Genomic DNA, 17,442 nt, shown 5'->3' with positions numbered 1-17,442 from the left:
ATTTGCCTTTACAAAATAACACATTATATAGGAAAGTGTAGCAAATTGCATGTTTGTACTATAAGGTCATCATTATAATTACCGTTATTATTAATATAAGTATTAAGCAGGTTAATAGATGTTTGTTCTATTAGGCAGGCAGCCAGGCACATAGCTAGTATCATGGCACGGAGGAAGGTAGAAAAGGATGTCACTTGGTTCCATTAAAATGGACAAAGAGAACACTTCAATCCGGATTTCCACCGGACCAGCTCAAACTGGTTTACAATGAGTTCAAAAAGTCAATACAAACCCAGCCAGTTTTTTTTTTTTTTTTTTTGATGCCCCACCTCCATGCTTGGGCCATTTCGCAGGAATGGCAGTTTTGCATTGATGAATGAATGCAGTGAGCTTCAGTAAACACCAGGGCAAAGGGGAATAAGCCAACTGGTCCTTTTGCACCAGGGTCACATTAGCTGAGCTCCAACCCCGGGTCAACTGGTTGAAATCTGACCAGTCAAAAAAAAAAAAAAAAAAAAAATTGGTTTGGGATCCTTTCACACAGAATACAGTCATGAACAAAAACCAAGTACTGTCAACCAGATCAGATCTGGTTGGACCAAGATAAAATAAAACAGCCTGAAAGATGCATGGGTCTAGTTTAGACTAGTTTGGGACCAGTAGAGTTCAGTTTAGCACGGTGCATAACAGGTCAACAGATCAGCTCAGTTCAGTCTAAGTGATTTGCTTCTAGCTTTTTTTTTTTTTTTTTTTTTTTGCTCTGCTGTATGATGGCTGTGCAAGTGCTGAGCTCCTAAACCATCCAAAATGAGAACAGTCCAACTCTCAGTCTGCCTTCCAATCCTCTTATTTGGAAAGCGCATGAAGTGGCTGTTTATTAAAGGTGATTTCAGCTGCGTGCCTGAACTCTGTCGTTGAATACTCGGCACACAGCTGTCAACTGACCGTCACTCAACATAGGATTCAGGCTATTTCTCCAAACTGTCCCTGCAGCAGTTTAGCGGGATCCTACAATGATTTGGGACCATTTGACAGCTGAGTGCTTCCAGCATAAGGATGTGTTCCATTTAGTGCCCAGGATCGGCCCGTTCTGACAGGAGCTAGCCTCCGGGGACTTGGAGGCATACAGCTTATTCATCCAATAAAAGGCCTTTTTAAAGGTGGGTGTGAGGCCGAACCGTCACATTAATGACCCTCTGTGTTCTCGTCACACTCTTTAGACTCGGTATCAGTAGTGACCTCGGTGGTCTTGCGGTGTCATCGGGACCGTCTGACACCATCTTGCTTCCGGACTCTTCCCTGGTGGATGCGTCATGACCCTCCGCTTGGATCTGCTCTTCAGCGCCGTCCTCCTGGTCCTCCTGGTCTTTAGAGTCGCCACCTGCCGCTCCTGTTCCGTGGTCGTCTGGACACGTCCCGGTAGCGTCACTGCTGTCACCTGTGACCTCTGTCTGATCACCGCTGTGTTCCTCCTCCGGTGCCAGAGTGGAACGCTGACTCTCTGACATCACGGTGACGCTGCTCTCTGATTGGTGCCCCTTCTGCTGTAGCGTCTGCTCTGTGTACCTGTGTAAACCTCTCTGTATGTGTGTGGTGAAGTCGTATCGATCTACGCACACGTGGAGGCAGAAACTGCACTGGTACGGTCCCTGATCCCCATGGCAGCTCATGTGCAGGGCGTACATGACCTCGTCTAAGAAGTAGATCCCACAGTGGGTGCAGCGGTTGGTCAGATCGTCCTGTGTGGCCACTTCCACCGAGGCGTGTTTGAGCGGAACACCTGACTGGCTTTTCATCAACTCTTCCTTTTCTTCTTTTGCCGCCTCCGCCCTCTGGTCTCCTCCTTCGTTGGCCTCCTCGTCCTCCTTCTCTCCTCCTCTCCAGCTCTCCCTCATCCTCTCCCTTAGCGGTGACTCCTGCCTCCTCCTTTCGGGGCCGTTTGTGGACATGTGTGTGTTTGCACCACTTGCATCTCTTTGTCTTATTGCGAGATCCAAAGGAGCGTCGTTTTCTAAAGATGACGTGGAGGAGGTTTGGGGATGAAGAGGAGGAGGGGGGTAGTGGGGGGCTGCCGGAGGAGGGGGGAGAGGAGAGTAGGGGGAGGCACAGTAAGGCACTGTGTAACTTTGCTGATGATGCTGTAACGGGGCGACCATGGCGCCAAGATAATGGGCATTGTTTCCGAGGCTGCCGGGGCTGCTCAGGTTACTGATGCCTCCTGCCACGCCAGAGGTGGCCGCCATCTTATACTTGGTCCAAAACCTGAGCCAGTCCGACTCTGGGGTCAAATCAGGCGAGAGGGTTAATGGTAGGGGTAAGGAGAAGAGCGGGTACTGATACTTTTCGATGGGTGAACCAGGAGGGGAGTAACTGGACGGTTTGGACGGACGCATGTACTTCTCAATGGGGCTGCCTCGTTCCGACCCCCCGCCCCCTTTTCCTCCCTCTACCTTAGAAGTTATCCCACCCTCAGGGATTCCCCCGTTGCCCTCAGTTACCAGTGAGGATGGGGGGTGGGAGGGGAGGAGGAGGGGAGGCATGCGTCTGTGGATCTCCAGCGTCTGATTGGCTAAGAAGGCCTGGGTGGAGCGGGGCGAGCGCGAGCGAGGAGAAGGCTGCTGGTTTTTCATGGAACTTCTGTCCGGCTCCTCCCCGTTCATGCGCTCATCGCTGGTGATTTGTTGCCGCTTCGGAGCAGGATTTTCAGCCGAAAGTGAATCAGGGTTGAGGCGTTTACGAGTTCGGCGCCTGATGATTTGTTCGCCGTTGTTCTGTTTGATGATGTTTAGAGGTCTGGGTGTCTGGAAAAAACAGAAGAAGAACACATGGAATCAGATACAAACAGATCAGCTGCTCATTCATGGTTCTGTTTTATCGTGGGTAGGTTTTTTTTTTTTTATTAATAATTTATTGGGAAAACTCTTTATTTCATCACCAAATCAGCCTTTCTCTTAAACAAATGCAGGTCATATTTAAATTGTGGGGGCTGTGGTTTTTACCCTCACCACAGGGAGGAGCTCTTGCATCTAATGAAAATGAACCTTGTCATGTCTGTGCTAAACTTTTACTTAATTACTTAATCAACTAAGTCAAACACGTGGCCCGTGGGCCAAATCCGGCCCACCAAAGGTTCCACTCTGGCCCATGGGATGAAAGTGTGAAAATGACACTGAAGACATGAACAGTCAAGTCTGTCACAGTCATTTTAGTTCAGGTTCCACATACAGACCAGTGGGATCTACAGTAAAATAAAAACATAATAACTAATTGACAACTACAAATTGGAAAAAAAAGTGGAAAAATGTAAGTGAAAAAACAAAACAAAACAAAAAATTTAATAACATTTGCAAACTGTCCTTTCACAATAAAATGCAAATAAATACATAAATAAAATAAAGACAAATATGAACAACCTGAAATGTGCAGTTTTAACAATCTTCTGCCTGTTACTAAATGTTTGTGCATTTATAGATCCACTGTCATCTGTACGTTGTGATGTAACATTGTAGAAATTGTTCATTTCAATAATATTCTGCCTGTTACCAAATGGTTGTGTAACTGTGTGTAAATGTTCATGTATAAAAAAGAAGTCGAGGCAGAATATTGTTAAAATAGCACTAATTTTTCTAATGAAAATTCCGTTTTTTTTTTCAGGTCCTTTTGTAAAATGTAAATATTTTCATTATTTAATGTTTTGTTTTTGTTTTTTTTTTGTACTAAAACAAAAAGAAAAACTTGGAGTTGTCATTGTTTGTAGGTTATTATGTCATTATCAAATTGGAGTGAATGTGGAACCTGAACCAAAAGGAGTTTGACAGCCCTGACATAAGCGATGAAACAAATGTCCACTGTTCATATCTGAAAAATATCTTAACCCAGATCTGTGTTTAGTTGACTAAACTAAAAGGTTTATTTCATTTCATTTGTACAAGGCCTCCAAAAACAGTGTTTCAGACAAACTGGATAAAGCTGTTCTATCCTACTGTTCAAAGGCAGACAGTTCTACAGAGTTTGTACAGAGGAAAAGGAATCCATTCCCTCCTGTCATCTGAACTGAATGTTGACCTCCATATGGTGTTGACCACATCCAGTCACATCCTCCAGACTTAAACCCATTATCAAACCGATAAAATGCACCTTTTCATTTAGAACACCATGCAGCTTCAATGTGTCCTATTAAATATCTGTACTGTGTTTCTGCTAACCAAATGCAGAACATTATGGGTGGTTCCATTTACTAGAACATAAAATCACTGTCTCTTTATCATGTACCTGCCCTCTGCTGCCACAGAACAGGAACAGAACCCACACTCACAATATCACACCACTGTACTGAAGAAGACTCCACACTAGAGTCACTACTGGCACCTGGATATTCTGTATATATGACACTAGACTGACCTGTGTGTGTGTGTGTGTGTGTGTGTTTTTATACATTGTATCGCATTTACATCTTACATTGTCTTTACTTCTATTCTATTCTATTCTATTCTATTCTATTCTATTCTATTCTATTCTATTCTATTCTATTCTATTCTGTTCTGTTCTGTTCTGTATGTACAGTATATGTCAGTAACTGCTATCCTGTATGTTTCTGGACATGTGCAGCTGGATGTGTTTCAGGGTGTTTGACTCATTCAGATTACACCCAGAGGTTATGTGAGGTCAAACAGGCCTTTCACAGAATGGAAACCAAAGACAGGGGTGAAAACCAAAGACACAATCCAATAAACCTCTCATGTGTTCATGATGGATGTTACAATGTTCTGCCTATGCCGGGATCCAACAGGATGATTTCTGTGTGTGTGTGTGTGTGTGTGCGTGCGTGTGCGTGCGTGTATGTGTGTAGGACAGATTGTGTTTCTCTGACTCTATGTGTAAACACATGCCTGTGTGTACAGGTTAAAAGTGCTGTCATTCCTCATGTTGCTTGTATCAGTCAGTGTAGAGCAGCCGCTGCTGCAGCACAGACAAGTCATTTACAGCTTCAACTGTGGGTCCTGCTTCTACCTCAGCCCTTTAGAAACCATTACAACTACTATTTTACAACAGCATACACAACTTCAACTAATGTAGGTTTTGTTATGTGGCTGACAAATGATTAAACCCAGGCCTGAGGCTAGCAGACGTACTGCTCTTAAGATTATTACATTTACACTGGTTAAAAGTTTGAAGGCTTTTCTACTTCTCTGTGTCCAAGTCTGAGCTGGAAAAAAGGGCAAAGATGAAAAAGAGCGAGAGGCAGGAAAATGGAAAGTGAGATAAATGAGAAGGAGGAAAGTGCAACGTACGGTAAACTGAGGAGGGAGAGGCAAATGAAAGGAGTGAGAAATGAGAGTTAATATGAGTAGGATGACAGAGGGAAACTGCAGAGGGGCAAAGACAGTGCCCCCCCTGGTGGTGGACACAGGCACAGTCTGTCCATCCTGTTTACTGGGTTCAAACCCTCTGAGGGACGGGGTCAGTGTCACAGCAGACCCACAGACTATACACATGCAGTATGTTAAACACACAAACCATCTGCATTATTGTTCTCATTTTATGTCTGAAAAGAGTGTTTATATATGTATATATGTATATATGTATGTACACACACACACATATATATCTGAAAAGAGTGTTTATATATATATATATATATATATATATATATATATATAAAAGCTTAAATCCCTCCACTCAAAATGCTGTAGATTTTGATATTTTATTCAATAAATTCTTTTTCATATAGAATTGTAACTGTTGTAATTACAGTTGTTATTGCTGTTACAGTTGTTGCCAGCCTAGAATGGAATCCTGCTGCTATAATGTTATTTTTATACCATGTTTAATGCAAATGATCCATAATTCCATAATTTGTCATAATTTTACATTGTCAGTCTTACATACCTTGAGTAACTATTGTCAATTTCAGTTGATTTCACTGTACCATATATTGGTGGGGAGTACCACTAGGTTCTATTTGTAAATAAAGTGTATTATAGTTTACAATTAAAATGTTGTTTGTTTCATTTTTTTTCACATATTTGCAAATTCCATGTATTGATTTTTGTAATAATTTAGATCATTTGCATTAAACATGGTATAAAAATAACATTATAGCAGCAGGATTCCATTCTAGGCCGGCCTAGAATAGAATTCCATTCTGGGCCGGCCCGATTCTGAATCGGGCCAGATTCCGTTTTGGGCCTCGACATATATATACAGGGTGGGGAAGCAAAATTTACAATGAACATTTAGTTGTTTTTTCTCAGCAGGCACTACGTCAATTGTTTTGAAACCAAACATATACTGATGTCATAATCATACCTAACACTATTATCCATACCTTTTCAGAAACTTTTGCCCATATGAGTAATCAGGAAAGCAAACGTCAAAGAGTGTGTGATTTGCTGAATGCACTCGTCACACCAAAGGAGATTTCAAAAATAGTTGGAGTGTCCATAAAGACTGTTTATAATGTAAAGAAGAGAATGACTATGAGCAAAACTATTACAAGAAAGTCTGGAAGTGGAGGAAGCTACAAAAAACGTACCAAAGCTTTTATTAAAGCTCTCAAATCCAAAATCCTAAAGGATCCAACCAAATCCATGAGAAAAATGGCAACTGAACTTGAGGTAGACAACAAGACCATTAGAAATGCAGTAAAATATGATTTGAAGTTAAAATCTTACACAAGAACACCAAAACACTTGTTGACAACAGCAACAAATCCACTTTAGCAATTTTGGGAATCATGCTTATGGCCACCTTCTAGCCCAGATCTAAACCCTCTGGATGATGCTATTTGGGGCGTTTTAGAACATGCACCAATAGAACATCACATAGCAATGTCAACTTTCTTAAAAATACTATTAAAGAAGAATGGGAGAAGTTGTCACCCGAATATTTGAGGAACACTTGCACAAGTTTCAGGAAGCGTGTGAAGGCAGTTTATTGAGAAAGAAGGAGGACACATAGAATAAAAACATTTTCTATTATGTAAATTTCTTGTGGCAAATAAATTCTCATGACTTTCAATAAACTAATTGGTCATACACTGTCTTTCAATCCCTGCCTCAAAATATTGTACATTTTGCTTCCCTACCCTTGCAACTGCTTAGCAACATGAATTCAATCAGTCCCTCGTGAATTTTAAAAGGGGAATTTTAAAGAAAAAATATATTTAATATCGAGATGGGACTATTCGTCAATGTCTCAATTTGTCAGAACCTCACAGACAGACAGACAGACAGACAGACAGACAGACAAACAGACAGATGCTCTGAGACCTACATTTACATTACATTTGACACCAAATCTCAAAGTGCACAATACAAAAACAACCACAAAAACAGCATTGAGTCCTTTTTTAAATCATCCACCATCTGTGGAGCCCTGCGGTGTTCTGGGAGGACAGTCCACAGACAGAACAGCCTCTAAGGCCCTGTCGCCCACGGTCAGTCTGAGCCCTGGGACGGTACAGACGGTACAGTTGGCATGACCTGGGTCTGGCTAAGGCAGGGGTCAGCAACCCTGGTCCTAGAGAGCCACTATCCTGCATATTTTAGATGGATCCCTCTTCCAACACACCTGATTCAAATGATAAGCCTATCATTAAGCTCTGCAGAAGCCCGGTAACGACCATCAGGTGTACTGGAAGAAGGAAACATCTAAAACATGCAGGATAGTGGCTCTCTAGGACCAGGGTTGCTGACCCCTGGGCTAAGGTGTGTGGGCTGAGGAGTTACCTAAAAAAAAAAAAAAAAAAAAAAAAAAAAAAAATATATATATATATATATATATATATACACACACACACACACACACACACACATATATATATATATATATATATATATATATATATATATATATATATATATATATATTTATACAATTTTTTGTTTTTTGTATTGATCGTTCCTTTCCTGCTACTGTCTTATTCTACTTGAATGGAGCAGCTGTAACACCCAATAACTTCCCCCTGGGATTAAAAAAGGATTCCTTTCTTACATTTCTAACTCCATGGAGAAAGCCAATATTAAAAGCTTAAACTTCATCTTGCTAATGCTCTTCATCTCTTCTTTTAATTCAATTAAACAGACCCTTTTGACAAGACTTTTTTTTGACAGCTAAGCATGTCATCTATGTCTAAACAAACACTAACGGCTTCAGTTTAACATGGGAAATAATCTATGATCTGAACAGAACTGTCTGGTGGAGAGCGGAAACAATTAAACTGATCAAATCAAATTTAAAAAATGATTTCATCCCATTTTTCCTGAATTGGAACCTTGGTTTCCTTCATTTCTCTGTATTGGTTCCACTGTTGTGTTTCACACGGACGCTTATTGTGACGCACATGAGTCCAGGCCCAACCCCTAACTGGATGTTAGTTCTATCTTCAGTTGGTCTAAGTTAGTCAGTTGGATCCAAATGTGTTTCAGACTGAGCTGACAGATTAGAGCAGGGGTGGCCAACCCTGGTCCTGGAGAGCCACTATCCTGCATGTTTTCAATATCTCTCTCTTCCAGTACACCTGATGGTCGTTACCGGGCTTCTGCAGAGCTTGATGATAGGCTTATCATTTGAATCAGGTGTGTTGGGAGAGGGATACATCTAAAATATGCTGGATAGTGGCTCTCCAGGACCAGGGTTGGCCACCCCTAGATTAGGGGGTAGAGATGGAACTGGACTGGACTGGACCAGTTTACATCTATAGATATTATTTATAATTAATAATAATAATAATAATTTATAATATGTTTGAGGGGTGGGGTTTGTTGTACATGGAACCACTTATTATACACTATGTTATATGTATTTGTGTATGTATGTAAGTATATGTGTGTGTATATACATATATATATATATATATATATATATTGACTATATATTTTTTACTTTGATACTTTCATGTTTTGTGGTTGTTTTGTTGTTTCTGGAACAAAGGACAAGTTGTTTTTTGTTTTCAGTCGTATCTGCTTCACATTTGTACTACTTTTTTTTCACCGATTAAAATCGAACACAATAATCAATGGCTGAATTAATCCCAGATATAAACCCTAACTGCAGCCGCAGTCTGGCGTCAGCCCTTCTGCTCAGGTGGACTGTGTGTTTGTCATGTGACCACACACATGTTCATCCAGGCTTCAGTGTGTGTTTGTGGAACAGCTCTGCTCAGTGTTGGGACAAAATTCTCTTTTCTATCTAACCACTCTTTATTCCATTTCTTCTCCTCCTTTGCCCCCCTCCATCTCACGCTGCTCATACACACCCTCCCCTTTCATTATCCCTCTCCTCATTCTCTGCCTTAATCTTCACCTCTTTCTTCATCTCCTTTGCTTTTCTCTCTCTCCGTTTACTTTTTCCCACCCTCTTTATTCCAAACTTTCCTCTGCTCTCCTCTCTCTCACTCTCAAGTGTTTTACTAGCTGCTATCCTCTCTAATAATGTGTGTAGAGCATATAAAACTTTTATTATGGGATATAAAATATGGTTGTCGTGAAGATTGCCAAGAGTAGAGAGAGCAGGGACGTGATTGGAGCAGCAGATGAGATAAACGGGTTGAACCAAGGACATATTCAGGGGTGAGATGGAGTAAACTGGGATGGCTCGTCCCTTTAAAGCTCTTTAAAAGTCCATTCCATAATTGCAGCACATTGCTCAGGGTTGTAACACAGTCAAACCCACACATGCATTTGTTAACACTGTGATTTATTTGGAATGAAAGTGTTTCATACATTTTACACTTTTTACAAACTGTTTCTAAAAAAAGTCAATAAGGCTGCGTTCAGACTGAGGCAAATGTGTCCCAAATCTGATTTTTTTTGTCCAGTATCTGATCTGTTACAGACAGTTTGAACAGCACTAATCTGACCCAGACCACTTTTATATGTGGTCCTAAATCTGATACAGATCTGATATTTTCCAATTTGACTTCAGTCTGAACATCCAGGTCGCATTTATCCAACCTTTATGTCACTGAAATGTGAAAAACGTCCCAGTTGTTTGTCCCAGGAGGAGGAGCGGAGGAAAACCATATTTACCTCCACCAGCAGGTATTGTGATTGCTTTGCTTTGTGTGCGTGCATGCATGTTTGTTTGTTTGTGTGCAAGATAACTCAAAAAATTATTGATGGATTTTCATGAAATTTTCAGGAAATGTTGATACTGGCACAAGGAAGAAATGATTCAATTTTGGTGGTGATCGGGGGTGGGGTGGGGCCCAAGGGGGGCCTCACTGATCAGCCCTGGCGGAGGTCTGTGCTGTCTTTTCTAGAAAAGCACTCGGAGAGCGCCAGGGCTGATCAGTGAGGCCCCCCTTGGGCCCCGCCCCACCCCCGATCACCACCAAAATTGAATCATTTCTTCCTTGTGCCAGTATCAACATTTCCTGAAAATTTCATGAAAATCCATCAATAATTTTTTGAGTTATCTTGCTAACAAACAAACAAACAAACACGGAAGGGGGGGCAGATCTGTCTTGGTGGAGGTCTGCGCTCTCCGAGTGCTTTTCTTGTTCCTTCTGTAAACACAGTGTGTGTCTGCATGGTCTCGTATTCCATCAGGACCTCTTTAGTGCATGTGGGTCACTTCAGGGTCATATTCAGTTCAGACTCAAAACTGATAGAAGTCGCATTTAATGTGGAATATGAACCAATACGCAAAAAAATCAGATTTTACCAAAAAATCCAAATCCTGCTGTGTGAACGGAGCCTATGTGAACATATTTGTGGCGTAAACACTGAGGCTGTAAATCAAGGCTATCAAACTCATTTTGGTTCAGGGCCCAAATTCAGCCCAACAGCATAATAACCCACAAAAATTTGTTCTCTTTGTTTTCGTAAAAATCCCCATTAAATTATGGAAATGTTTCCATTTACATTCTACCCTTTCACAAAAAAGAACTAAATAAGTGCAGTTTGTACAATAATATGCCTCAACTTATCATTTATACATGTACATTATGCACAATGTTACATAAACATGTGAACAGAATATTGTTCACATTGCACTTCATTTTCTTTCAACTTTTCAGGTTGTTCATATTTGTTCAGGTTATTCACATTTTATTGTGAAAGGATAGGTTGTAAATGTAAATATTTTCATAGTGTAACGCTATTTTTTCACATTGAACAAAGAAGAAAATTTGTAGTTGTCATTATTTGTAGTTGTCATTAGTTGTCATTATGCTATTATTTAATTTCAGATCATATTGGTCTGTATGTGACCCTCCTTGACTGTTAATATCTTCAGTGTCATTTTGCTCTTCCTATATTTAACCCATGGGCCGAACAGGAACCTTTGGTGGGCTGGTTTTGGCCCGCGGGCCATGTGTTTGACACTCCTGCTGGCAAGAATGGTTTCACTTTAGTGATGAGCTGTAACAGGTTACTAGTCTAGACATGATATAATGAGCAAGGTTCCAATAGTTTTGGATTTTTCATTATAGTTTAGTTTTATTTAGTTTTGACTTTTTTTCGCTCTAATTCAGTTAATTTTAATTTGTTTTTAGAGCAGGTTTGCTAGTTTTTTATTAGTTTTCATTTTTTTCTAAATGCTTAGTTTTAGTTTAGTTTTAGTATTAATTTTAGTTTTGTCGTATCTTTTCTCTTCTTCTCCGTCGTATTCAAATAAATCCCAGACAGGACTCTGCTGCTGTCTCCCAACTCTAGTCTCGTCTCCATGTTTCCAGGTAGAGTGGGGACCAGATGACGACTGGAAACCACAAGTGACGAACCGTTAAATATCATATGGTGCCGCTAGCTAAAATTGCTAGAGCGAATAAATCATTTATATCAGTCCGACATTGACAAAGACAAAAACAAAAGGAATTTTATCCATAATTTTTATGTTTTAGTTAGTTTTGTAAACACACAATACAGTTTCAGTTAGTTATCATTTTTTTCTTTTAATTATAGTTTTTATTTATTTCAGTTAACGAAAATGTTTTTTCAATTCTAGTTTTTGTCATTTCGTTAGCTCTCATTAATGATAATAACCTTGATAATGAGGACGCTGATTGGCTCTGTGGTAACAGACAAACTGATATTTCGTGCCACAGTTGTGTGTCAATAACCCCTTTGAAATTTTTATTTGAGGGTGAATGGAAAAGTGTCTAGTGGCTGATGGGTTGTTTGTCCACTTCCGTGTATTTGAACAACCAGTACTCAGCTTTTCTCTCCATATTTGGTCGTTGATGTTGAACTGAATGTTTGACCATGGATAGTTTGGAATGTCACTGAAACTGCACATTCCAACATGCAGAGAACCATGGGTCAAGGTCCAGGAAAAAAAAAAAAAAAAAAATCACAGAATTCACAATTGTTTTCATTGGGTGGAAAAAAATCCCATTATTCCAATGTTTGTCAGAGCTGATTCTGCACAAACATAACCTATGTGTTTAGATCTAGAACTGCAAACACTTCACCTGTCAAAGTTCAAAGATCAAGGTCACAGTACAATCAATCAATCAATCAGTCAATCAATAATCACTACATCTCCAGATGTTGTCAGTGCTTTCTTGTATTTGTCAACCGTTGAGTGAATAAAGTATATGGGGCTGTGAAATTCATCTAATCCCCTTAAAAACATACCAGAGGTGAGTACTGATATTCAACTGCGTTCCAGCCTGGATCTTTATCTCATCTGTAATTCATGCCGTCTAATTAAATTTGGGATTTCCATAGACTTTCCCCAGGCTTCGATGGTGGAGTTGATTCATTCCATCATATTTCTCACTCCATGGAACTGGCTGGCTGTGACTGCTCAAATGGTCTGGAACTCCCAGCTCCCACCAAATCAAATAACCTTTTTCCACAATATTACTTTTTCACAGTGGGATTCACAGAATATATACAAGAATTTAACTGCAGTATGCACCATTTAATTTGCATCATATGCTAATGTGTCAGACAGGCGGAATGATAATCAGTGGTCAAAACCCTTGGCTGTGTTAAAACACAGCGTTGAGTCTATAAACTGGTGCTGAATGCAGGGTCTGAACCAGACTAACCTTTAAGAGGAGCTCTGCAATAACGACCCATGTGTTTGAAAACACTAATTAACATGTGTGGGATGATACAGCATTGAATTTTACCATCAACTTTTCCCTTTCAGCCACTAAAATTTACATTTATGTTGAAATAAGTTTCTCTGGTGTCTCTTTTATGATAGAGTATTAAAGCCACATTATGAGAATCTTTTAATGAGTTTCAAGTATATACTCATAATGTTACATGGATTGAGTCGTAATTTTAGAAAAAAAAACAGTGAGGAAAAAGATGTAATATTTGAGTATACACTTGTAATCTTTCAAAGAAAAGTCATAAGATGATGAAACATTTTATGTCAAAAATGTTAGTTAATTAGTTGTAATATTACTAGTAATTGTATGAGTTAAATAAATGAAAGTGCAAACTGCCCTTCTGATCAGACAAAAACTGACATTTCTATACACGCATTAAATAAATATGAACATAGAAATATACCATATAGATATATAATATAGAAAACTATAATATATGCTCCCCATGAGATTAATAAAGTACTTTGATAATATGGTATACAACTAGAAAAGCACTCAGGGAGTGCAGACCTCCGCCAAGGCAGATCAGTGTTTTTTTAAACACTCTTTTCATCACATAGGCATCACTTATAACTGTGTTGCACTCTTTTCATTTCTAAGAAAAGCATTTTAGAAAAGTGAATATTAAATACTGATGCATTCAGACCATGGACCTGTTTGTGTCTGGGTGGAGGACTTACCGAATGGAGCTTTTGGTATAAACCACAAGCGTTGCAGACGTATCCTCCGTTGGCGTTCTTCCTCCACAGTGATGTCTTGGTGGTCAGACAGTTTGCACAGAAGACCCCGCTACCTCTGCGTCGCTATGGAGACACAAAGACAGACAAAATGTTGACTCAAATACCTGTTTTTGGGTTGGTTTTTTTTTTGGACAATGTCTGCTGCCACAGTACAGAGGCACCAAATATGGGTATGTCTATTTCCACAGAGCCAATCAGATGTTCTCATGTGTCCTGTTCCAATCAGCAGTAAGGACATGTTGTTGTCCCAGATCCATGAACTCACTGTCCTCTTGTGTTCACAGTACCGTGGTCATATATGGAGTATACCCCCCCCCCCCCCCCCCGTACACACCTCAACCACGTTATGTCCACTACAGTTTACTATGGTGTGGGCCTTTGGTCACATGACACCGGCGTTGTCGGTGCCTGAAACACTATTTTTGCCGAATGGGTACCAGAGCATAAACATGTCCCAGCTCCACCCCCTTGGTGTTGGCGTATAGATAGGACCAATACCACTGTATGGAAACCATGACGACCATAGTACCATGTGACCAGAAGAAGAAAACCAAGGACAGAACCTCCTGCACATGCTCAGTGCATTCTTCTGTGGTTTGAGTGTATCCTGCCATAGGCTCTGTCTGTGTTTGTGTACAGCGCCACATATAGGTGTGGCATACGTATGACACCATTGAACCCAGTTGGACCGTTTCCACCTGGACGCACATATTTATGGAAACTATACAAGTATAGACCACAAACTGTTAGGATCCACTAAAGACAAATATCAGGAGCGTAGTGGTGTGGATGTGGTCTGGGTAACTGGTCTCTTGTCTTTGTCCTGGACCCAGATAGGCCCATGTGTGATGGTTCTGTCCACAGCACTGTGTCAGCAGGGGGACAGGTTACCAGTCTACAGAGGACAGAACCAGGACACTGATTGGACCTGAGGGACAGAGACACATGACAAAGGGAGTCCAACAGGACTGAGGACAGAGACACTTTATATTTTTTTAATTTCCATGCCATTGGAAGCCACTGAATGTGTGTTGAGGTGAGGACAGGGCTCAGATAATCTGATGGTCTCTGTGACAGTGTGATGATGTGCTCTCATTTATCAAACTTAATTGAAAAGCCTGTTGGTAATACGGTCTCATCGGCGCTGATCTTCAGTGTATAGAACAAGGTTAATAAAAACACCACATGTACTTGGGTGAAAGGAAATGATGCAGCTGAGGTATGTGTTTATTTTAAATGTGTGTTTCTAAAAGAGGGAACTCAGACTCCAGGAAGAGACACATGAGATACTGCGGTAATTTTGTCAAGTACTACTTGAAAGAAATGGAGAGAGATGAGTTGTGCTTTCACCTTGTACCATAAAGTGTTTTAGTGTTTATCTGAACTTCAGCAGGTACTTTACAAGCTGATGTTTGACTTTTACTCTATCACTGCACACACACACACACACACCTGTGCGGTTCACAGAGCACTGGTGCATAGAGAAGTAGGAAGGGCGGGGGTGAAAAGGGCAACTGTAGCGCTAACGTGCTCCATCACAGTAATGAGCCAATCACAACGTTTCTCCATCCCATTAAGTCACTGGCCCCATTCAACACCTTTATGACCCTGAGAGGACACCATAGCTCATCTTTTCCCTCTGCAGTTTTGTCTGTCTCTCTGTTCAGTGTGTTTCTGTCTGTCGTACAAACCCTTTTTGTCTTTCTTCCTATTGGTTCACTGTATGAATCCTCCGTATTCCCAGTTTATTCTGGGTTTCCTCAGGTTCTAACCGTTCCTCGGTGCTCGTAGAAGAACAGACCATTCTCACCGTTTTATGGTTAGATTGATCTAAATATGTGAAATGATCTCCTTTTCATTGGGATACTATTAGATAAACAAGTAACACTCAGAGTACCCTAAGGAGCTTTAGAATGATAGTACATATATGTCAGGGCTCTTAAAGTCATGTTAGTTCAGTTCCACATTCAGCCCAGTCTGATCTGCAGTGGGCGGGGTCAGTACAAGAAGAACACAATAACCCATAAATAATGACAACTGTTCCTCTTTGTTTTAGTTCAATAAAAAAACATTAAATTATTAAAATATTTACACTTACAAACTTTCACAAAAAATATGAATAACCTAAAAAAACTGAAATTTTGTAAAAATAAATAAATAAATAACTGCAATTTTTACAATATTCTACCTCAACTTATCTTTTATACATGTGCATTACACACAGTGTTACACAAACATGTGGTAACAGGCAGAATATTGTTAAAATTTTGGAGTTTGGGACTAAAATAAGAACAATTTCTACAATATTACATCACAACTTATTATTAACACAACATACAGATCCCAGTGGATCTACAAATGCACCAAACATTTAATAACAGACAGAATATTGGTACAATTACACATCAGTTTCTTCAGACATTTCAGGTTGTTCATATTTGTTCAGGTTATTCACATTTTACTTTTATTGGATAGTTTGTAAATGTAAATGTTTTCATAGTGTTGTGTTATTTTTTTCACATTAAATCAAGAAGAAACTGTGTCGTTGTCAATTATTACTTCCACCAGGAGGTATTGTGATCACTGTGCTTTGTGTGTTTTTTTGTTTGTTTGGTTGTTAGCAACTGTACAGGAAAACTATTCCAACCATCTTTACCAAATTGTACCCACAGATAGGCCTAGGCCCTGGGACCAACCCATTAAATTTTGGGCCAAGTAGGCCAAAGTTCAAGGTCACAGCAAGGTCACAAAATGTCACATTTTCCTATCTCTCATCATTGAGCAGTTTTCCAAAATTCATAAAAAATTCAAAATGACTCAGATTAGCCTCCAATTTGATCCACCCATAGCTTAGAACAATATCTTGTATCTGACACAAAACTGTCCACATCCACTGTGGAATGTGGACTCTGTGGACATTTCAATTTAACATTGAAAATCCTATTTACGGCACATTTCTCAATATAACTCAACAAATATTGATTGGAATTTAATTACCATGTTTGACAGCAATTTTTCTGCTGTATGGAACAACCTTGAAACTGTTTAATTTAAACAGAAATAGTCGATCCATACATGGACACCATTTGGGGTGCTTGGCGGAGGTTTGCATTCTCTGAACACTTGTTTATAGATGATGTTATTATTTTACTGGATCCCATTGGTCTGAATGTGGAACCAGAACTAAAACCAGTTGGACACCCTTGAGTGTTAATACCTTCAGTGTCATTTTTACACTTTGCAAATTAATTCCACGGGCCGGGGTGGAACCTTTGGCGGGCCGGTTTTGGCCCACGGGCTGCATGTTTGACCCCCCTGACATATGTGTTATAGATGGCTTCAGCACCTGTCCACATTAAAGTCTTCATTTTAGTTTAGTTGCTTTAACCTGAAAAGTTTGTGTAACGCGTTGCTTTGCTGGTGAAAAAAGAAGACTGATCTGTGTACCGTGTGTGGTCTGATGTGCATTCATTCAAGTCCACTGGTCTTGGCCCAGATTATGGGACTGAACTCTTAAAGGTATTGGTTCTGTTTGCCCTGTTCAGGATCTGAGATTATCTGGTCTAATGCACAATAAATCTGATTTACCTAATTTAACCCATTAACACCCAGTGCTACTTTTGCTACAGT

At 40.1% G+C, this 17,442-nt stretch overlaps 1 protein-coding gene across 1 annotated transcript in view; it reads right to left on the bottom strand.

The window, feature by feature from the left end:
- Window positions 1-734: 734 nt before the first annotated feature.
- The window catches only part of LOC115428438 (zinc finger transcription factor Trps1-like), a 357,327-nt gene continuing 340,619 nt past the window's right edge, over window positions 735-17,442 (bottom strand). Inside the window, 3 exon segments of the mRNA XM_030147486.1 lie at window positions 735-1,254; window positions 1,257-2,801; window positions 13,753-13,875. Coding sequence (XP_030003346.1) covers window positions 1,186-1,254; window positions 1,257-2,801; window positions 13,753-13,875 — 1,737 coding nt within the window. The 3' untranslated portion in view covers window positions 735-1,185.

This window comes from Sphaeramia orbicularis, chromosome 11 (genome assembly GCF_902148855.1).
Source record: "Sphaeramia orbicularis chromosome 11, fSphaOr1.1, whole genome shotgun sequence".
In the NCBI taxonomy this organism is placed as follows: domain Eukaryota; kingdom Metazoa; phylum Chordata; class Actinopteri; order Kurtiformes; family Apogonidae; genus Sphaeramia; species Sphaeramia orbicularis.
The sequence above is the reverse complement of the archived record's forward strand: the minus strand, read 5'-3'. Positions and strand labels throughout refer to the sequence as shown.